General features: G+C 33.5%; 1 protein-coding gene across 5 annotated transcripts in view; it reads right to left on the bottom strand.

Annotated features, from left to right (window-relative positions):
- Positions 1–23,583, bottom strand: part of ELP4 (elongator acetyltransferase complex subunit 4) — a 244,446-nt gene that overhangs the window by 105,896 nt on the left and 114,967 nt on the right. The window contains exon 10 of one of the 5 annotated variants that reach the window (XM_055549207.1): positions 10,292–10,333. The exons of the other annotated variants lie outside the window; for them this stretch is intronic. Coding sequence (XP_055405182.1) covers positions 10,313–10,333 — 21 coding nt within the window. The 3' untranslated portion in view covers positions 10,292–10,312. Of the gene's footprint in view, positions 1–10,291; positions 10,334–23,583 lie in introns of those variants that run through there. 5 annotated transcript variants of the gene reach the window in all.

The following is a 23,583-nucleotide window of genomic DNA, read 5'->3' as shown; positions in this document are numbered from 1 at the left end:
AATCATGCATAATTTTGTGAGTATCTTCATGTTTGAGGGAAGAACCATGCCCTGGCATTTTTCAAACAGGCCTATGTGAAGACCCCAATGCTACAGGGAAGAATGTTTTAGCTCCACTTATTTCCAATTCTGAAATGCATAGCTGGCAAAATGAAGAAAAATGGTTGGGGTAGGTCAGTCATATTAACAGCCTTAGAAATTACTTTCCTTTCCATATCAAGTGTTTTGGCATAGCTTTCCAAATATACTCATAAAATAGGCCTCTATTCAAATTAGACAGAAATATGTTTTCCCATTTTCTATCTTTTATTAAAGAAAATGTGTCAACCAAAGACACAGTGATGACTGAGAACATCACATTTAAAGGTTTTCTTATTAAAATGCCAAAAGCATGCAAGCAATTTAACATACCAACTCAGAGGCAATTTTTCCCCCATATTTAGTAAGTGAACAACATGTTTTTAATATCCTGGTATGAATCCTTTATTAAATAAAGTTCCCTACAATGTTTAAAATGTTCTAAAAGGTTATTAAATAATGTTGTATTAAATCATCTATTAAATAGAAATTTGAAGAAATTCTAACCAGATCTTATTGTATTATTTATTAATATTAAAAAAAACAATACCACTGACTTTACTTTCTCCAACGAAATAAACAGACTGATGAATTGCTAATGGTATCATCCATTCTGGATATCTCTAAATACCAGACTTTGGTTTGCTTTCATGGTTATATCTACATTTCTTACATCAAAGGCAATGTTAAATAATACGTTGTAGTATAATAGCATCTCTACAAAACCCTTCTCCAGTCCTATTAGAGCAACAACGAGCTAATTAGCATCTCATTGGATGCTTAATCAAAAGAAGCAAGAAGTAAATACTAGCATATTATACTGCACAGTATAAATCCCAAACATACTTGGCTTGTCTAAACATTTTCTGGTATTTTCTTTTAAATAATTCATATAGGAAGTTTTGATAATTAAAGTAGTAGAGTTTGTTACGGATGACTGATAATGCAGATTAGAGCTTATGCATCAAACACATGGCAACTGAGATCTCATGAAAAACTACTGTCCTATGATAGTTTTGTTAATTCGGGGGTTTTACTCATCCACACTTAACAGAACGTCGTCAGTTCATATGAAAGCCATTTGGGAGCATGTTATTAGAATTGTACACTAAATGAATTGTGCATATGATCGCTGTTTTATTGAATTATTATTTTTAACTCACATAGGCTCAATAACTTTAATTCACATGTGTGAATTAACTTTTATGTCACATCTGAGGATCACGTATGTCACAGTTATATGTAGGTTTTTCACAGTAACAGAAAAAACACCACTTAAACCAAATGCTTTATGACAAAAATCCCCTTTCAACAAAAGACTTCAAAGTCCCTAATCATGGCACACATTTTTGAAACTGATACAACTTCAATATAACAGAACAACTTAGAAACGGCTACAATTAGAAACTGCTATAACGGAGAAGTCCTTTATTGAAGCATGCAACGAGTACAGGGTACACTCACGGTGGCGCCATCCCATTAATTACTTAAAACTGGGCCCAGTTGAGTGGCTGGTGAAGGCCATGAGTGACCTACAGAGTATCTAGTTTTCTGACCCCTCAGACCCAGAGTACACCATTTACAGCCATCAGCCTCACTCTGCTGCCCCTGAGGACCCACCTGCTTTGTTGTCCCAGAAAAACAAAGATGAATACTGCACAGCAAAGAGCCAGTCCCTGCTTAAAAATGAAGTTCTCAGGAGTGAGAGACTGGTAATAGTGTAGAGGACCTAGAGCTTGAAAGCCTATTCTTCGCTGCCAGCAGCTAAACCATAAGTCACGCGACTACTTCAGCGGTTCATGGAATTCTGTATGTAGCACAGTCAGGAAAGAGAAGCGCTTTTCACAGTCACTTCACAAGTAAGTCTAGTTGTTGCTTTCTGTCTTGAGATGCTGCAGCCATTATTCACTGGGGAACCCAATGTGCCATAAGAAAGGCTGTTGTGAAGATCTGTGTTTTGGAGAATCTGTATTTAGTTATCTGCATTTTAAATATGCATATGTGTTTGTGGGGGTTATTAGGTGCCAGGCTAGGCTAGACTAGGTTTTCTTTTAGTCCAACTGAAAAAAACAGGAAAGTGGGAAAATGTAAGACAAAATATCTTATTTATGTCTTAATAAGTGATTATACTGCATTGTCTCTGAAATCATGTATGATGCATCATTTTTACTTTTAATGACTGATGACATGTAATGGTTCGTCCAACTGTTTAAGTAATATAAAATGAATAATTACATACTTCCTACTATAAATCTTAAATACTTTCTAATAGCACTAGGTCAGTTAAAATTATAACTGCTCTCAACCTTGTAGGTTACATGAGCCATAAAATTAATCTTTTAAGTTCTGTTTTAGTGTAAAGACACATTAACAATTTTTTTTAACAAAAATCTTCTAAGTGGACAGTTGTGATTCAATGTGTAAATGTGTAAATAAAGAAACTATTCAGCTAACTTTATGGTTTTATTTTGAAAATTAGGCTGATGTGTAAGGAAACCAAGGCCCTTTACTTTCTGTTTGAAATCTTTAATTATAAGCATTATACATTTGAAAGGCATCCTAAATTAGGTATTATCTTAGCCCTACCTTTATTTACTTTTACATAATTATCCTGATGAGGGATATAATTACAGCACTATACAAAATTACTAACCCATTAAAAAAAAATGTTTCCTAAGTGATAAACACATTAGATATGGATTAAGGCAATAAATCTCCAACTAAAATAGCTAGGAGTTAATTAAAAAGTGAGAACTACAATTCCTATTTCTTGGATAGGAAAAAAGTAAGTTCACGAAAAAGAGTGATTTGGGGGAAATATTTTATGAATAAAATTTCAAGATATAATCACAACTTATGACATAAAAATAGATATTTTAATGCCCAATTTAGAGGTAAAAAAACCTCAAGAAACATGGCTCTTGACACCAGTAGAAAAAGCAAAAGGCTTTCTTTGCTTGAATTTTTCACTTTGTATGATTCTGAAGCATCATGGAGATAGAATCACAATGTGACATTTTTGTCGTTATCTTTGATATCTGTAGCATAAAATTATTACTCTTGGAGAAAGAAGGAATTTTCTATTTGGAAAACAAGGAGGCTTAGTATATAATAAATTGGAAGGAAAAAATCATCTTCCTAAATAGCACACTGGCTCCAAATCCTCTAAAGGAGTGGTCGAAGAAGATGGCCAGGAAACAACATTTCCAAACTGAATTTTAAAGAATGCTTCACATTATCATAAAATAATTAATCATGTTTCACTCAAGTGATAATAGATATAAATGTCAATTGACTGGGAACAATGAAAACGAAAGCCCATGGGATATTACTATCCAGCGTTATCAAGATGTTATCAACTTGGCACCTCCCCTCTATTTCAAGGGTGCATTTTAAATGCTCAGTTGGTTTGGCTTTAATTAGTCATCCTGATAGGTAGCCATACTGAATCTCTACAACATGTCTGTAAAGGTAAGAGGAAAAGCTAGAATATAGACGAGCTAAACACACACACACACATTAAAATTAAAATCATTTGATACAGTATTAGGGAATCAAACAACATGGTTTCTCATTAAAATGGTGAGTTTAAGTAAGCCAAAGATTTAGAAAGAAGTCAATATACTGGCAGGGAATGGAATGGAGAAGGAGGTAGCAAAACCTTTATCAAGAAGGAAAGATTGAGTTAGGTGTTATTTTTTTTTTTTTAAACTTCAGGTGATAGGGAGTATTCTAACCATAACAACATGAAACAGTTTGGTAATTAGGGAAAATTAAAACAGTTTGGTACAGTTACTACGGCAGGGTAAGGGTTACCCTGCATTTGGGCATTGAGAATTGATTACTAGTGCTCTTTTCCAAGAGCAGTCAACTCAGACTTATCCAGAGATCTAATTAAAGATGTACTCAGGGATTTCCCTGGTGGTCCAGCGGTAACGAATCTGCCTGCTGATGCAGGGAATGCGAGTTTGATCCCTGGTCTGGGAAGATCCCACATGTCTTGCAGTGGGGTAACGAAGCATGGTGCCACAACTGCTGCGCCCATGTGCCCTAGAGCTAGTGCTCTGCAACATAAGAAGCCACGTTAAGAAGCCCAAACACTGCCATTAGAGAGTGGCTCCCGCTCACTGCATCTTGAGAAAGCCTGCACACAGCAACGAAGACCCAGGTCAGACCAAAAAACACCACAGTTGGTCAGGGTATAACTACACCTACAGTCAACAATAATGTACTGTATGCTTAAAATTTTATTAAGAGGGTAGATCTTATGTTAAATCTTGTTACAACAGTTTTTAAAAAAAGCAATGTAGTCAGATATTTAACAGTTCAACACATTATTAGCTTTCCATTCAACAAATATTTACTAAACATCTGTTATGTCTTAGATCCTGAGTTTGCTGCTGTGGATGCATAAGTGAATAAGAACATGACACAGCTTTTGTCACCAGCTTACGGCAACTCACTCCAGTATTCTTGCCTGGAAAATCCCATGGACAGAGGAGCCTGGCAGGCTACAGTCCACGGGGTCGCAAAGAGTTGTACATGACTGAGCAACTTTTTCTTTTTCTTTCTCACAGTATGATAGAGAGACATCAAGGAAGCAGGAAATTAAAATAATATTATAAGTGCTATTTTAGTAGAGATAATTATAGAAGATATTCAGGGAATACAGAGCGAGGCTACCTAAACTTGATCTTGGAGAATTAGGAAAGACATTTTAGAAGAAGTGACATCCATTTCAAGGATTGAAGGGTGAATCTTAAGACTAATCTGGCAAGAATGCTTGGAGGAAAGTGGAGAATATTTTTGGCATCAACAAAAAACCTGGAAGAGACAGAGTGGGAGAACGTAGGGACTCCAATTGAGAGTTTGGCTGCAACTTGGAGCTAAGACAGGAGATGAGGCTAGAGAGATGGCCAGACACCAAATTTTAAGGACATGTATTTTGATAAAAAGCACCAAACTAGACTAAAAGTATTTTCATAAACATTTACTGAATAATTAAGAAAAACTTATGGATGATCTTGCCTTCCAGGTAATTAGTCCTCAAAACTTCAACTGACCCAGTAAATACATTATATTGAAATAACTGTTTCATCGATTCAGGGTATCTTAAACATTCCCACAAACATATACCAATCCCACACCCAAAGGAAATTTTATCCCAATTTCTAAAGCAAATGTGATGAATATTATTTCAGTGGGAAATAATTATTCCTTCTTGATACAAACATGTGACTTGAGTGTTGCCAATCATTTTACTAAAAATAGTCTTAAGAGCACAGTGATTTTGTCTTATGTGATGGCATTAAGGCATTTTCCAAGATAATTTTATATAATTTTATATTTACTAAAAGGCATGACCACTTTACTGTCTTTTCTTATAACATTTTTCATGCTTAGGCATAAAAGTATATTTTAAAAAGTGCTTAAAAAAAAGATTAAAGCCCTAAACAAAAAGCATAATTATTTAAATACTACATATTTAAATATCTTAATATACTTGCTGTTTGAATTTAAAATAAACAAGTTCTACTTTTCAAATGAAGCAATTACTTTAACAAATCATAACTATGAATTATCATTTAAAAATTTTTTGAGTATTTACTGTGAAGCAATGTAATATCCACTCTTTTGATTAGAAAATAGATGCTTATGGGAAAAATGGAGGCAATTTTATTTTAAAAAATATGCAGATGCATTGTATAATAATGATCATATAATTAGAAGGGAGGAGTTATGATAAGATAAACGGATCACAGATTTTACTGCCTAAGTTAAAATTTAGCACAAAATTAAGCCCGCCTAACATCAGAGTCAGTGTATTAGTTAGGCTTTTTCAATTTAATCACTTTTGGAATAAAGAACACATATAAATAGTTTACTAATTAATTAATACGTTGATAGTGCTTCCTTTTCTTCAGATATATGGCTTTGAAGTATGTTATACAATCAGTGGTAGAAATTACAGAGTTTAAAAATTATGGAAATTATAAACAGTTTACTAAAGTTTTTTTCAGGATACTTATTTTTTTTTTTCTTTTTCAGTTTTCTTTTCTTTTTTTTTAAATTTTATTTTATTTTTAAACCTGAAACACTGTATTAGTTTTGCCAAACATCAAAACGAATCCGCCACAGGTATATTTTAAGTGATGTTACTGAACTCTTACATAGCTCACTGGTAACCATTAGTTGAAATAAAAACACTGTAGAAGATAATAAAAGTTAAAGCAGATGAAGCTCATTTGTTAAAAATAATTTATATTGCATCCAAAAATATAAGGGTGTTTCACTTACTATATTGACCAAACAATTATCTCTGTGATACTAGCAAATTAATTTACATAAATTTCCAAAATAAAGTGGATGATTATTTGACATTAGGTGTTTTAGAAAAACTTTGTGCAGAATGCTTAGTGATTATCCTGGTGTTTCATAAAATATTTCATAAAATATTGCTTTATACTAAAACAACTTTTCCAAAGGAATAATAAACTTTAATTAAAAATAAAGGACAGTTAGGAGTGATTTTATCGAATGCTTGTTCTGATGAACTAACAGAACTACATGGGCAAAACTTTTCAGGCCATCTGAACATCTTTAGGGAGAATCACAGAATCACATTTCACCAATCCAGGAGAGACTAAAATAAACTCCATTTATAAACAGACTTCTAGATGTAGTCTTTGAAACTCCATTTAATATTCAAGTGGCTTTGTTTAAATATCCCCAGTTTTTTGCTTTTTGTTTCCAATTTAGGTATTGTTTACTTACTATCTCCATGGTAAGTGGTAACAATTTGGCTGTTAATGGTAAGTAACTTTACTGTTAAACCCTCCATATACATTTTGAAAATTACATCAGATTTCTCTATTTCCAGGGTATTAACAGTGAATCTTTACATCTCCTTGTTCATCATCTCAAAATGATGAAGTTTCTGATTACAAAAGAAAGATATTTTTACAAAAAAGATATAAGGCAGTAAATAAGTTTATTTTACCAGGTAGCCATTTTCTCTAGATTCTACATAGTAATCGTAAAAAATGATAATTAAGGCTACATAAGGACTCTTTATCAAAAATTATAATAGCATTTCCTATGAGTGTTCAATTTATCATTCTTTCAATCTATTTTTAATCCTTAAAATAATCTGAAAACATTTATATGTTAAAATGAGAGAATCAACATCTTTTAGAAGTATTTTGTAATATAAAAATTGAGATGTTTCAAGAACTGATAAATGTAGGAATGAGTGAAAATACTAAGAGCAAATCTTTGATATTTGACAACTGTGGTATATGTAAGAGAGTGTTATAGAAAGCATTAGTATTTTTAAAAATGACTTTGCCATTTTAACACATGGGAAAACTAACCTATAGATAGTACTTTTAATGGTTGAACGTGTTTAAAAGAAATTCTAATGAAAATTAGAAAAATTAGGGCGAGACAGGGAGACAGAGAAAGAGAGACACACTCACAGGAAGAGAGAGAGAGAGAAAGAAATATCTCTTCAGCTACAGGCATAGTGTAAGTCTTGTTTCACAAATAAAAGGACCCTCCGTAACATATGGAGTAGTTACATGTCCTCCCAGGGATGGTCTGTAGTTACGTTCACCTCAGGTTCATCAAGAAGAGGTGAACTGTCAAATATAATTTCAGTCACAGGATGGTTTGGTTGAGACAGATTAGTGGTATGCAATCATGATAGATAGTTTATCCTAGGTCCAAACTGCCGCTTGGGAAATCTTGAACTCCAATGAACAGAGACTCAGTCATTATTAGTGTCAAAAAGGTACACAGAGACAAAATTTGGTTGGCAGCATGAAAGATGAATCAAGGCGAAGAAGTGACCAGTTGCATGTTCAGAATCAAAATTGAGAGGCCTACCAGAGTTTGGAAATACTTTAAATACCAGAATAGTCATATATTATTTGCTTATTGATCAATATTTAAAACATGTTTCTCTAAAGAAAAATACATGTAGAAAGACAATACAAATTACGTTTATGTTATTTCAAAATCTTTGTTCTCAAGGTGACACAGAAGAGTCCCCTGTCATAAGTCAGGAAAATATTTTTTTAAATTTATATATTTTTCAATATTTTTCCTTCAGTTGGACAGTCCAAGAAAAAAAAAAAAAACTTCAAAAGAAAAAAAGTAATTTTGTGGAAATTTTTAATATTTAAAGGTTGTACAGTTTGATGACTTTCTTAGGAGGAAATCGGAATAAACTTAAAATGTGGACGAACTTAACTAAATAAACTCCTAAATATTTTCTAAACACTGGAAAATATATATCTATACATTGCACAAAACATTATTCTATTAGCAAACACAAATTTGGTATCTTTAAATCAGACCTCCCCCATCAACCAAATATCCACAAAAAGAATGTCCTCAAGTGTCACTGCCTGAAGTGATATGCTCTGACAAATCTAACAGCTCTTTCTGTGTCATTCCTAATGCACTTGTCACTCAGTATTATCCATCCTCATTAATGACAATGGGAAAGTTTATCTTGGGAACACGTTTTAAATCATCTACTCTTTACAATGGGACCATGAAATCTCTTACAAAACATGAGGCGGGAACTACTCTGACAACAAAACCTCTTCCTGGCAGCTTTATTCTTAATTCCTGTTCAAGGAGTAATCTGTTTATTATAAAATCATACAGAACAATATATTAAACAGAATTTGAAACAAGAATAGCTAGTGTGATTTTCAAGCTTACAAGTATTTTTACAACATTTTTATTAGGCTGAAAACAGTTGAGTCCTTTTTGTGTGGTTTCATGCAATCTTCTTTTCTATTCTACATTATAAACACCTTTGAAAAAGAGTTTTATCTAATTTTAAAACAATTTTTACACATCAGGGACCCAAATCTTTCAAGTCTTTAATGACTTAAAAATAATCTTTCACCTCCCAAATTACTTTTAATAATATATTTACATTTTAAGCATCGATATGATCTTATTCCCTTGCCTGAGAAATTCACAGCTTTAAAAAAAACACACAAAATAATAAGCAAAACTTCTTGATCATATTAGTGTTTACCTACTGTTTTGATTTGACTATCAATTATATACACTAGGTAGCGTGGCTAATGAACAGTTAATTTTGGAAGGGTATCCTTCACTGATGAAATTAATACTTGTTAGAAATATATATGTATGCTCTTATTATTCAGTTATCAAAAACTTAATGCTATATTTTTATTAACAATGTATAGTAAACTAATCTTAGATTATAATAATAAAGTTGAAAGATCACATTTAATGTCGATTTTTTAATTTTTAATCACCTGAGCCCATTTGTGAATCCAAAATACTACAAGTAAAACATCAAATTTTAATAAATTGTATGAATCTGTAATTTAGCTTTTGTACTTCAGAATTCAGGACCACTACTCTAATATTTCTAATTAATGCTTATTTTTTCAAAAAAAGTTTCCTCTAAAGGATGTTGTAAAAATTATACGAGCTTTATGCTTAAGATTCTAAGTTAAACATACAATAAATACCATTAAGTGGTTAATCTGGTGTTTCAAAAAAGAAAATAGAAATCTAAGGAAAACAAAGAAGATATACACACAAATTATAACTATTCCTTACATATCAGGTGTTCATTATGAATAGAATGATTGTATATACAAAATAGCAAGCTTCAGAAGGTGGAATTAGTTTTAATGGGTGGGACATTGCTTCAGCATTTGAAAGAAGTTTCTAGCAACTGTCTGTTGGCAGAGACTGAAATGGGTTACCTCTAAGAAAGTGGGTTCCACATGATTACAGAGTGGCTAGGTGGGAAAATAGGTGCATGCAATAAGAAGCTGACTTTGAAGCACATTAAACTTCTTTCTGATTTTAACCTTTTAAGAAATCTAGGTATTTTCTCAGAGACACCTGCACTAATTCTGAAAGTGCAAACTACACATTAAATGATTGTATGAATTCTTTATTACTCAAATAGACCTTAATTTTGAGACTACAAATCATATCCCCTAATTGACAATTCTCTCTAAAAATATTCTTGTGAGTTTGCAGCCTTCGCAAGTAGGGGTTCTTCTTTACAGCAAACTTTCTCTATAAATGACCAGATAGTAAATATTTTTAGACTGCAAGGAGATCCAACCAGTCAATCCTAAAGGAAATCAGTCCTGAATATTCGTTGAAAGGACGGATGCCGAAGTTGAAACTTCAATATTTTGGCCACCTGATGTGAAGAACCGACTCACTGGAAAAGACCCTGATGCTGGGAAAGATTGAAGGTGGGAGGAGAAGGGGACGACAGAGGATGAGATGGTTGGATGGCATCACTGACTCAATGGACATGAGTTTGAGTAAGCTCTGGGAGTTGTTGATGAACAGCGAAGCCTGGCAAGCTGCAGTCCATGGGGTCGCAAAGAGTCGGACACGACCGAGTGACTGAACTGAATTGAAATATTTTTGGCCTTGTATGCCATAAGATATTAACTTAACGGTATACTGTGAAAGTTGCCATAGCCAATACATAAACAAAAAGGTCTGGCTGTGTTCCAATAATGTTTATTTTAAACAATTGTGGGGTTGGACTTGGCCCACAGACCAGTTTGCCACCCTCATGCTTTAAAGCATCAGGGGCACAGTTGATTTTAAACTTTTAAATTTACTTTCTGGCTTTTAAGTGAAAGTCTTTTACTTCCCTAATTTTACACGGAGCAAAGCATAAGAATCCTTCCAATAAAATGATGGGAGGGTTATAATGATTGAATGCTAAAGCTAAGAAATGGCCCATATTTATGGCACTATGAAGCATCACATTTCCAAAATATCTTTATTTTGGAAATAAAGATATTTCTGTTTCTTGACTGAATTACACATTAAGTCAGTAGGACATGTGAACGAAGTGTATTCAGTTATAAATTACTCACTGTAAAGCTTTTCTAAAGATAATTGTCCTTGAATTTCTATCTGGACCACATGGTTTCCCAGGAGAAAACTCTTAAGCCAAACTGAAGAACTAGATTGGTCCTTGTCAGCTTCACGTGCACAAAGAGGTCAATGGGATGATTCTCCAGCAATGATAGTTACAGATTTTGTTATTATGGAAGTGACATTAGTTGCTTTACTGCCAATGTGTATTTAAAAATGAGTTGGAGAATATCCAAAATGCTGTATTCAACTTCCATTGTACATAATTATTTCATTCCTAACTCATAAGTCTTAAAAATCTTTACAATATTTTTGTGTGATAAGCCTGGAAAACATATTAGGCAATAAAATAAGCTCTACTGGCCAGAGAAGACCAGACATACAAACAGTTACTTAAAGGGTCAAAGGGGGTTAAAGGGTATAGGGACTTGAAACCAGGAAATTAGCATTGATTCCTCTCAGCTCTGGAGGGCTTTTACAAATCTAGTCTGAATCCAGTAGACCTCTTAAAGAATCGGGCTGGAAAACTCTTACTGATATTTATGGAATGTTTATTACCATATATTTTTTGAGATAAAGCATTCAAAATAATTTTCAAAGGGCAATAAAATGACAATGAAATCATGACTCAAACAGAAGACCACATTTTATTAACTAAAAATTCTATCTTATCATTTCCTGTCTAGTATTTTTGAGGAATGCAGTTCTACTTCATTTCAGCAATAATGATCCACTATATTCTTAGCTAATTTTTTTTGGTAGCTAATATTTTTGGAAGGCTATTTTACTTAGCCTTAGGCTCAATATTAAGCATTTATGGAAACATTAGCATTATCAGACTATTATGTGTAGTCTGAAATTGTGAGAGTTTTACGGATCCACCTTCAATTGTTTTGAGCACTGTCAAGAGGACATTCATTTGTTCAGTCATTTATTCAATATTTTTTGAGGACCTACACAATCATGCACTGAACTATGAAAAGGGGATACTGTGATGAGTAAAACAGACATGAGTTTAAAGCATTTATGCCCCTAAATGAATTAATATGCCCAAAGCTTCCATACTTTATAAACAATGGTTAAGCAGATGTTGCCATTGTGCTGAAGAAGTACAACAAAAACAAATCAGAGTGCAGAGGAGAAACTCAACAGCCAGATAAGAAGCAGAGAAGGATTACCTGGGTCAAGGCTATTCCTGGCTGCTTACTTCATGACTGGCCTCACTGAAAGCCTTAGTATTTTTATAGACCAATCAGTCTTATAGATTATTAAAGGTTACTGTTATCATTAGATTATTTTAAAAATATTTATTTATTTATTTGGCTGCATCAGGGCTTGGTTGTGGCGCATGGGCTCTCTAGTTGTAGGCTTAGTTGCCCTGTGGTATATGTGGGATCTCTGTTCCCCAACCAGGCATCGAACCCACGGCCCCTGTTTTGGAAGGCGAATTCTTAACCCCTGGACACCAGGGAAGTCCCTGTCATTTGATTCTTGATTCAAACCCATTGTTAAATTATTTTTGTTTGACACAGAAGATTTATTTTGGCACTGACTATACATTTAAATATTTTTCATTTTTGATAGTACATAGCAACTAGAAAGAAAATTAGGAGTGGGTAGTTGTGTGTCTGAATGATCTGGAAAGTCCCAAGTTGCTGTGTGTCTGGGTGGCCAAATTCAGAGGGAAGAACCTAGAAAGCACTGGTTAAATTTATTTCATTAGTGTGTGTATGTACGTGTATATATATATATATATTCATATATATAAATATTTAATATATATGAATATATATATTTATATATATTTACTAATTTGACATTATTTTGAGGATAAAAACTATGTAGAGCTCATAAATATACATATAAAACATGCAAAATAAAGTATATTAAAATTATTGTAAAATAATTTTTTACATGAAGTATCTTCATCATTACTTTTATTTTTATTCTAAAGTCTTAATTTACTGAAAGATCAGGTGACTAAATTCAATTAGCACAGATCCTTATGAATATGATTTCTGCCCAACTGGTTTTTTCCCTAAGAGAAAGGCTATGAAAGATAACTAAACCACTATCCAGTTTGATTCCTTTTTCATACCTATCTCTGACAAGTTTTGAACTTCAATACAGAAAAAAGGGATTAAGTACAACTTAGCCATTTTGAGACATGTTAGGTTTATGGTAAAGGCCATTTGAATACAACCACTGTGCTGTTTTTCTACACTTCAATAAAATCCATATATTTAATTAAAAAGTGTGTGTGTGTATGTGTGTGTTTGTGGATGTGTGTGTGTGTATTGTGTATGTGTGCAATTTCCCTTAAAAACTACAGTTGTATACTCTAACAATTTTCTATGATTATTTATGTCAAGAATATAGCACTAGTGCATTTGGTTTTGTTCAACATTTTAGCAGTTGTTTATCAAAACATTAATAAATTAGTATTGTGTTAGTTTTCTTCCTTGCCCACTGAATACGAGATAAGTTGACACATTTATTTACAGGCTCACCAAGGGCAATCCATTTCATGCTATAGCGTTGACCCTTCACAAAGACCTTGTAAATGAGTAGCCTATTAGAATACGTACAAGTGACCTTTGATTGCACCAAGAGGCTTTGTGTTAAAAGCTTTTTCAGTGCTAAACCATAGCTACAGTATAAGTTGGTGAAATATTTCTTAGGTTATCGAGCAGGAATATCAACAAAAAATCTCCTCCCTCAAAATAAGTAAATAAAAATTTTGAGGCATTTAACTAAGTCTATGCTGTAAGGATACATTTTAAATAATTTGATGATAAAGATAAGCTATTTTTCTAATTATATAAGAATTAAACATTTAGAACATTCATAAATAATTCTTATAAATTCTTAAAATCTAATCAAATACAACTGTTTTTGATAATAACTTCTGGAGACAAAAATAGTTAAACTTGATAACAGCTTTATTTTTTATATGAGAAAATTTTAATTGTAGTTAAAAATACCCCCTCTCTTTTTATCAAATGACTATACAATCGCAACTTTTACTACATTGAAATGTGTAGTGAGGAATTATATACCTAACAAAACACATCCAAATACATTCCAACTGTTTATTCATATTAAGTAGTGATACTTATATTTTCAATAAAGTATAGGGTCAGATATTTTGACTGATTTACTCTAGAAATTTTTGAATGACTGCTATATATTTTTGACATTCTTATAAAAAGTTGAAACTAAATACTCAGTTTCATTAAACCATTCATACTGGGTATCTTATTTCCGGAAGGCTCATGCCAAAATGATTTAGTTTGATTCTCTACAACAATGGTGGGCTGACTTGACAGCACCTGACAAAACAGCTCAGTGACCTTCACTGTACCGCATACAAAGAACCTGAGCTGGCTACTCTACATATCCACAGTGGGAGGGAGTTATGACAGGAGTAACTTTGACAAAACTTTAATTTCTGCTTAAGTAAGAGAACTGCTTTACTAGTTGTGTGGCCAAAGGCATTTCCATTACACCTCAGTTTCTCTTAATTATTTACTACTGTCCCCCAAATCTTACCTTTTAAAAGTTAATAATTTATATTTAATCTCATATTTCCTTAATGAGCAATACAATTTCTTATTATTAAACTGTAGAAAACTTTTAGTAATATTAATTTATAAAAGAGGAAAATATTTTGTGACCATAAGATTGTCTGTTTAGTTCTGCCTAAAGGTGGTATTCAAAGAATTTCCAATAAATGAAACATTTGCAACAGAAAAAGAAGTTTTAGTACAAATGCATCAAAACTTCATTAGAACCAGAATAAGAGGGGAGGCAAAATTAGAGTTTTTTTTAATTTTTGAAAAATTGAATTTGGTTCAAAATTGAACTCTTCCTATAAAAGTTGTATGTACTTTAATTATCACAAGATAATTTTTGATGCTCCAAAGATAATACATTAAAATAATTTAGAAAAATATAAACTATAAAAACATAGTGACTGTGCAAATTAATATTTGTTAAAGTACCTGAAAGATGTCAATTATACTTTAATTACAAAAAGACTACCTTAATGTAGAACATAAGTGGATAATAATATATTGTAATAAAATTTGGGATACTTTTTGAACCATATCAATATAGTTGACTAGAATATGGGAATCATATTTCCTTTACAGAATGCTTTCCCCACCTCATTTCACTAAGATATAGAAATCCTACAGATGTGGATAGTTTTTTAGTGAATGGTTTTATATTGATTGCAAATTAATTTTTCTATTAAAAACTCCTATCACACAGAAGAAATAAGTAAAAAAGGAGGAAAGAACAATCTTGCTAACCTAATATATAAACACAAATACACATAACACAGAAAAATATTATATAAAAAAAATGCTAAGATAAACCAGTTTGATTTTCATAATGTGTTTTCTAAAAATAGAGTAGAAATGCTTGCTAAGAACAAAAGAATTTTTAACTTGTATGTTAAAAGATTATATATAAATATGCAGGTATATATACATACACATGTACACTTGTGTTTATCCATACATATATATATCAGTTCAGTAGCTCAGTCGTGTCCAACTCTTTGCAACCCCACGGACTGCAGCACACCAGGTTTCCCTGTCCATCAACAACTCCTGGAGCTTGCTCAAACTCATGTCCATGAGTTGGTGATGCCATCCAATCATCTCATCCTCTGTCGCCCTCTTCTCCTCCTGCCTTCGATCTTTCCTAGCATCAGGGTCTTTTCCAGCGAGTCAGTTCTTCACATCAGGTGGCCAAAGGATTGAAATTTTAGCTTCAGCATCAGTCCTTCCAATGAATTTTCAGGACTGATTTCCTTAAGGATTGATTGGTTGGATCTCCTTGAAGTTCAAGAGACTCTCAAGAATCTTTTCCAACACCACAGTTCAAAAGCATCAATTCTTCGGTGCTCAGCTTTCTTTATAGTCCAACTCTCACATCCATGCATGACTACTGGAAAAATCATAGCTTTGATTAGATGGACCTTTGTCAGCAAAGTAATGTCTCTGTTTTTTAATATACTGTCTAGGTTGGTCATAGCTTTTCTTCCACGGAGTTTGTCTTTTAATTTCATGGCTGCAATTACCATCTGCAGTGATTCTGGAGCCCAAGAAAATAAAGTCTCTCACTGTTTCCATTGTTTCCCCATCTATTTGCCATGAAGTGATAGGACCAGATGCCATAATTTTAGTTTTTCAATGTTGAGTTTTAAGCCAGCTTTTTCACTCTCCTCTTTCACTTTCATCAAGAGGCTCATATATATTTGGGCTTTGCAGGTGGCACTAGAGGTATAGAACCCCCTGCCAATGCAAGAGACATGGGTTGATTCCTGAGTTGGGAAGACCTCCTGGGGGAGGGCATGACAACCCACTCCATTATTATTGCCTGGAGAATCTCATGAATAAGTGTTACACTGTGAATTAAAATAGGGTAATATAGAGTATAATTGAGCGAATATTTCAGAAGGTCCAGTCAGGGAAGATCTAAGAGGATGACTGGAATATCTAATCTATATTCCATTGATAAGAGAAAGCCATAAAAGGAAAGGAGGAATGAATATTCTGGACATTTGCTGTACAAAGACACTGAAGAAGGACTAATGATGTTTTTGGTATAACAGTATCCTCAAAGTTACCTTAATTTAATCTATCATGAAGTTCATGGATATCATATTTATTAAACTCTATTATGTATATCTTAACATATATAACAAATAGATGGGGAAATAGATGGCAAATAGATGGGGAAACAATGGAAACAGTGATAGACTTTATTTTTTTGGGCTCCAAAATAACTACATATGGTGACTGCAGCCATGAAATTAAAAGACAGTTACTCCTTGGAAGAAAAGCTATGACCAACTAGACAGCATATTAAAAAGTAGAGACATTACTTGCCAACAAAGGTCTGTCTAGTCAAAGCTATGGTTTTTCCAGTAGTCATATATAGATATGAGAGTTGGACTATAAAGAAAGCTGAGAACCAAAGAACTGATGCTTTTGAACTGGTGTTGGAGAAGACTCTTGAGAGTCCCTTGGACTGCAAGGAGATCAAATCAGTCAATCCTAAAGGAAATCAGTCCTGAATATTCATGGGAAGGCCGGATGGTGAAGCTGAAGCTCCAAAACTTAAGCCACCTGATGCAAAGAACTGACTTATTGGAAAAGACCCTGATGTTGGGGAAGACTGAAGGTGGGAGGAGGTGGGGACGAGGTTGAGAGAATGAGATGGTTGGATGGCATCACCGACTCAATGGACATGAGTTTGAGCAAGCTCTGGGAGTTGTTGATGGACAGGGAAGCCTGACGTGTTTCAGTCCATGGGGTTGTAAAGAGTCAGGCATGACTCAGCGACTGAACTGAACTGATATATATCTTACCCTTCCAAGTATCTTGGAGGATATGTTAATAAAGTATATGTTCTTATGTTCTAGGAATATAAATATGCATTTAGCTGATGAAGTGGGACAGTCATGATTTGTCACCATTTTCTGTCTTCCTTAGACACTATAAATAACAACTGTGGGAGGAAGGGTTTTAGGGAGTAACATGTAAACTGGATGAATTCTGCTGCAGCAATTCTACAAAGGCTTTAAAAAAATTCTTGAAGTACTGCAATATAATTTTCCTGGAGCCATATCATAAAACACATACTGAAATGTTTGTATCTGCAAAAGTTAGGAAGGAGGAGATCTTTTTCTCTTTGCACTTTGAGGGGATGCTGAATCTATATCATCCTGATCTCAAGGGTTGACTACCACAGTGCAAGTCCCACAGAATCCTTAGGAGAGACACAGAGACTGAAGACTACTGTGCAAGATTCAAAGTATTTCACGTTTGCTTTATGCAACTATCTCACTATTCAAATATGTGCTTTCCTTAAATTTCTGAAGTAAAATACCATATGAATTAATATAAAAATAGTGCAATGTGAAATATCAGACCTTAAGTTCAATTTATCAAAGGACCATTTTTATATAAAAATGATTCATAGTCAAGGTGTCATACAATATTTAAAAGTATCTCTCAAAGAAACAGGACTCATTTGATGTAATTAATCGTAAGTTTAATATCTTAGGTGTTGCTGACCATAAAGAAACTTTAAGATATGGAATAGCCAAACATGAGTTTAGTCTTCCTTGCCAAATGAAGCACTGATGTTCTGCCAGCCCAGCTCACAGGAAGTATGTGAAATGAACACAAAAGCAAACAGGCCTTATGCTGCCTAAGGGAAAGTCAGCAAGATGGCAGCTTCAATCATTTGGAATAATACTAAAGCCGCCTTAGGCTTTTCTCAGAATGGAAACATGTCACTATTGCTGCAATATTCCAACAAATCAGAATGCAGAGAAAAGAACACTTATGCAATCACGTCCTGGAAGGGCACTTTACTCAACATATAAGTAGAAAATAATTATAAAGAAATTTCAGAAAAATTGTCAGTGAACTTAAATGACTCAGGGAAAAATGTTCTTTCTTTCAAAGCATGTAATAGATTTTTAAAAAGCTTACCACTTAGAAACAATTTCCTTTTACATTCTCCTGAAAGAATTATTAATGTAAAGACAAATTTTTATGAAGCAGTAAGTGAAAAGTTTGGGATTCAAGCTGCCAGTAAGAAACACTCATTCCCACTCACCCCCCGCCCTCCGCCCCGCAATACAGTACTATTACTTTGGAAGTTTGATCAAAGGGAATAAGCTTTCACAACATTTATATAGGAAGTTAAAAAATACTTCAAATATTTTGGGAACTTACCTAATCAGTATACTTTTAGCATGTGTCTAGTCATGTAGCCATCTTTGGTCAATCATCAAAAAATCAAAGGCAAATTGACATGACTCAAGCCTAACTTTAATACCGCATGATTGTGTCGTGTAAGCTTGTTTTGTGTGAGAGCTGCTGTGGTTTTAGCAGAGAGATTAACAACCGGACCTAAGCTGGCCTCCAAACCTTGCCCTGCTGATGCCTCAAGCTCTTTGAAGTCTGACCATCATACCTGGCAAAACAACAGTGGGAACTAGGATGGTGTCAGATCTAATCAAATTGTTCGCTGCAGCATAGCTAACTGTGGGCTTCACTAATTGGCCCAATTGCGGATTATACCTTTTGCTACAGATTCAGGACAATAATTTAGTTAAATGATGTTTTTTTTTTCCCCTTATCTCTTCTAATTAAGATTCCAAAGTGGGAAGAAATAGGATTAGACAGAGTCTCAAAACTGTGTTCCTCTTAAGGTGGTATGCACTTCTGATAGGTTCACTGTGATGTGTGAAATATATAGAGCAGAATAGTAACCCAGCTTTTGGAGATGCTGTGAAACCTGTATGATATTACTGTATGACTACATCACTTGAGAATGAAAGTGCAAATACGGAGATGGTAATAAAGTGAACATTAAAATGTGAACAGTATAAAATATTTCTACTGTTCCAGAATGTTAATTTGGGTTAACTTTTGACAAATGATTTTATCTATATGAATAGATGTCTATGTTCCACTTTGGTTTTCTTTTGCTGACTGCAGTATATTTGGGATTTGAAATACCAGTGAATACTTATGCAGGGCATCATTATCAGAAAGGTTTACCTGGACTACATGGTTCATGGTACTACAACTTAATAATGCTACTGAGCCACACATATATGTTTGGCTATTTATTTATTTTTAAAGGTTTTTTTTTTTTTTTTTTATGTGGACTATCTTTGAAGACTTTATTGAATTTGTTACAAAACTGCTTCTGTTTTATGCTTTGGTTTTCTGGCCATGAGGCATGTGGGATCTTAGCTCTCCAACTGAGGATTGAACCTGCAGCCCCTGCATTGGAAGGCGAAGTCTTAAACACTAGACCACCAGGGAAGTCCTGTTTCTACTTTTTAAATTTTAGTGGCATAACTGTGAATTGACACATAACTATCCCTACTCCCTACCTCTAGATATGGTAAGCATGCACTCATCTTTCTACTTCTCATTTAAAAACGAGTAAAGCTGTTAAAAAAAAGTAGGGGAGTAAGGAAACCTAGGATCAAAGATAGCATGCAACACTCTAAATTTTCCAAGGTTGTCATAGTAACTGACACTCTGGTAGTTTGCAAAAGCCTATGCTTTTCTAACATGTAAAAAAATCTCAAAAAAATTCTACTGAATCCTATCAAGTATACTATACTATTAATATAAAACAAATTTATATGGATGGCAAATACTATTCTGGTCTTAATACTTAAGAATAAATCTACTAAGTATGTAAAAATAACAGTTAATAAATGCCAGTTAATCAATTATTCTGTTAGAAAAAGTTCTTGGTGATTGGAGAAGTGCTGAGGTCCTGTATTCTGAATTAGGGGCAAAGTATAAGAGACAACTTTGAGTAAAGCTGATTTACTTTGATTTTCTGAACTTTCAGTATTCATTTAGCGTACAAAATACAATATTTATGATACTATTTTTGAGCCAATTAAAAGGCTATGTAAGTATTGTTTATCCTTATATTGAAAATTTTCAGTGAACAGCATAAGTCTTTTGCTTATTTCAGCATACCCCTGTAACCGCATTTCCTGATGTGAACTTCAAAACACTGAATCTTAGAGCTGGAAAACAATCCTATCACCAAAGCAGAAAACATGTTTGTAATAACCTTTGTAGAGTCTGGATCTAACGTTATAACACATTATTATCATTTATATTAGAAAACTTGATTACTAAAGTGTGTTAAGATATGACCAAACTGAACAATACAAAATTAAAAGAGTACAATAATAGTAAACTCAGGTAAATGCTAATCTTATGATGTCATCAAATTAAATGCAGTCACATTTCAAATCCTACCAAATCTCTTAGGTACTATAATTACACCGTAATTACTAATACAGACAGAAAACTGGTTAATGAGGATCCCAATGTTAGAAAAGCCTTAGAGAAAATTAAGAGAAACTGAAAAACTACAAATCTAAGTAGGTATTTCAGCTTGGAAGTGAAGTTATATAACCAGCTTATACATTTTATAGAACTTAACTGAAAAGGTAGTGTTTATAGGTCACCTGACTAGTGGAACTTACATAATATTTATAGTTGCATTATTTGGGCTATTCTTTAAACTCTACAATTTATCTGCATTACATATATTTCAGCAAAGATTTTATACCTACTAAGTCTATGACTATTCTTAGTTTTGGGATAGATAAATACAAAGATGAAAAGGACATAGTTTCTATATATCTAGCCTATTGTTATACCTTTTAAAGCCTTTTCATATAAAATATTTAATCACAATATAGAAAATATAATAAGCCAGAATAGTGCCGGGTATGCAATAAAGGCTTAACAAATGCTAACTATGAGTGAATGGAGCTATGGTAAGGTCAAGAAATAAATAGTATATTATGGTTAATCAAATATGCTAATCATATTTGCTAGAGAATTACTATGTATGATTTACAAAGATTATCAACATTCAGAGAACTGGAAAGCTTTTTCTTTTAACCTGAAGCCATGTTGAATCGACTTTAAACTTTCTCTTTTACTTATTCAGAATGCATCCCAGGATTTTAGGGTCGTTACTATAGACATGATTCTGCTGTTGTTATGGTAGGGGGGGCTAATTTATACAACTTTATAATTGACAAATACTAAAGTATCAGTAAAAATTTACTGTGATTAGACAAATGCTCCAACCTGAATCTGGACAAATACCAATATATGCTCTGAAAAGGAAGAAATATTCTTTCGCCTTCTCCAAATCACTCAAAGAAATTGGAGATTACTGATTAAAGTTGTTCTACCTATTAGAGGCCCTGGGTAGCTGTTATAAAAACATATTCAGTTTTCATACGTAAAAAAGGCAATGATTTAATAAATCAAAGAAAAGGGATGCTAGAAATAGGCATGAGGGTTTTTACTTGTTTCTTCTGTCCCTAATTTCCACTTGTGCCACCTTTTGAGACCATGTTACTCACAGTAAATTCCAACATGTAACAAATCTACCTGCCTGGAATCAGAACTAAGTTATTTTTGCTTTACCTGCTAAAACCAACTTTCCTTCTGAAAGTAAGACATGGCATGGATTCAATTTCTGGCACATTAGAGCCTCAAACTTTACACACTATTGTAGTGTACATCTCCTCATTTTTTAAATATTGAGGCAGATTTAAAAGATATTTATTTGTTGAGCATATTAAAACACTGTCCCTTGATAAAGGAATCTTTCCAGTACCTGGCAGATTTCCTACCTGTTTCCATATGTATTTTATAACACATAATTTAGTGCTATATTTAAAGCACCAAATCTTTTTGTGAAGTATATGATTTTATCCTGTATGTATGTACTTCTGTTAGCTTTGATTCTTTAACTGTATTTTTTCTACTTACTAAATTGAATGCTATGGCATAAACAAATAAGTTATTCAGAATATGTTTTACTTTTATTTCTATACTTAAGAAAAAACCGTATTCATTAGGTTATAAGCCCAAAAGGTAAAGGATTTGGTCAACTGTACTGAGTATTAACTTTAAAAAGAACCACCACCTACTTGTGTTTCGTTTTCAAATACTGGTTCCAAATCATAGGGTGACCAATCATATTGGTTCTCTTAGTTTAGAATAGTGGGAAGAGAGAGTAATGGAAGAGAAACCTAGATCTTTTATCAGCTCCAGTGGTAACATATAGTCACTATGAGAACCTAAAGTTATTCAAAGGAGCAGTCCCACTTGACATTATATAAGTCCTTTATCACCAATGAAAAAAGACCCAGTTGTGTGTGTGTGTGTGAGATAGAGAGAGAGAGAGAGAGAGAAAGTAAGCATTCATATTTTTATGAATTCATATTACTGTGCTAACCATCTTCTCAGGGTTCAGTATTTTTTTCACTAGGGATTCTTGTTGCTTAGTTTGTATGGTGACAGACATGATACCTTAGACCTGGTTATCAGAATACTCATCTTGGGAGAAAGGTGCCCCATGGAGAAAAAAATCTTACATCTTTCATTAAATATATAAATTCAACCTAAAAGAAAATGAGGAGGCATCACCCTTGTGATGCTAACAACTGTTAACTTTATCCCTCCAAAAGTGTTGGCAGTATGATGGTAAATTACTCAACATTCCATCAGAAAAACTGAAGCAGTATTGAACAATTACAGTGTTGGGTTCCATTTCAATGGTTCCTTTCGAGAACTACGGCAAATTAGCTCAAGAATCACTATTTCTACACTCTCCTTCTTTTGGCTTTAAGTGGCTTTTGAAGGGAGTATACCCAGATGAGAAACTTCCAACACTCCTGCAGAGATGACCTGCTTGAAGAACTGGCTGCCTGATTAACTATTAACTGCTCTCAATAGGATTAGATAATTAAGGACATTGATGACCATTAATTAGGAGGAGGGCACATTAATTTGTCACTGGATAGGGCCCTTACAATGATTTATAGGTTAGTGCTACTTGCAAATGTGAAGGGAAAGAGAAAAAGAGAGAGAACCATTAAGTTACCTTATCAAGTGGCCAGCTAAAGAGGGCAGAGGGTCAAAAAAGGGCCAGAATGGTCACTTAAGGGTGAAGTCCCAAACACCAAAGCAGTGCCAAGCCACATTGACC

The sequence above is a fragment of the Bubalus kerabau genome, chromosome 15 (assembly GCF_029407905.1).
Source record: "Bubalus kerabau isolate K-KA32 ecotype Philippines breed swamp buffalo chromosome 15, PCC_UOA_SB_1v2, whole genome shotgun sequence".
In the NCBI taxonomy this organism is placed as follows: domain Eukaryota; kingdom Metazoa; phylum Chordata; class Mammalia; order Artiodactyla; family Bovidae; genus Bubalus; species Bubalus kerabau.
Note: the sequence above shows the minus strand (reverse complement) of the source record. Positions and strands in the feature narration are given on the sequence as shown.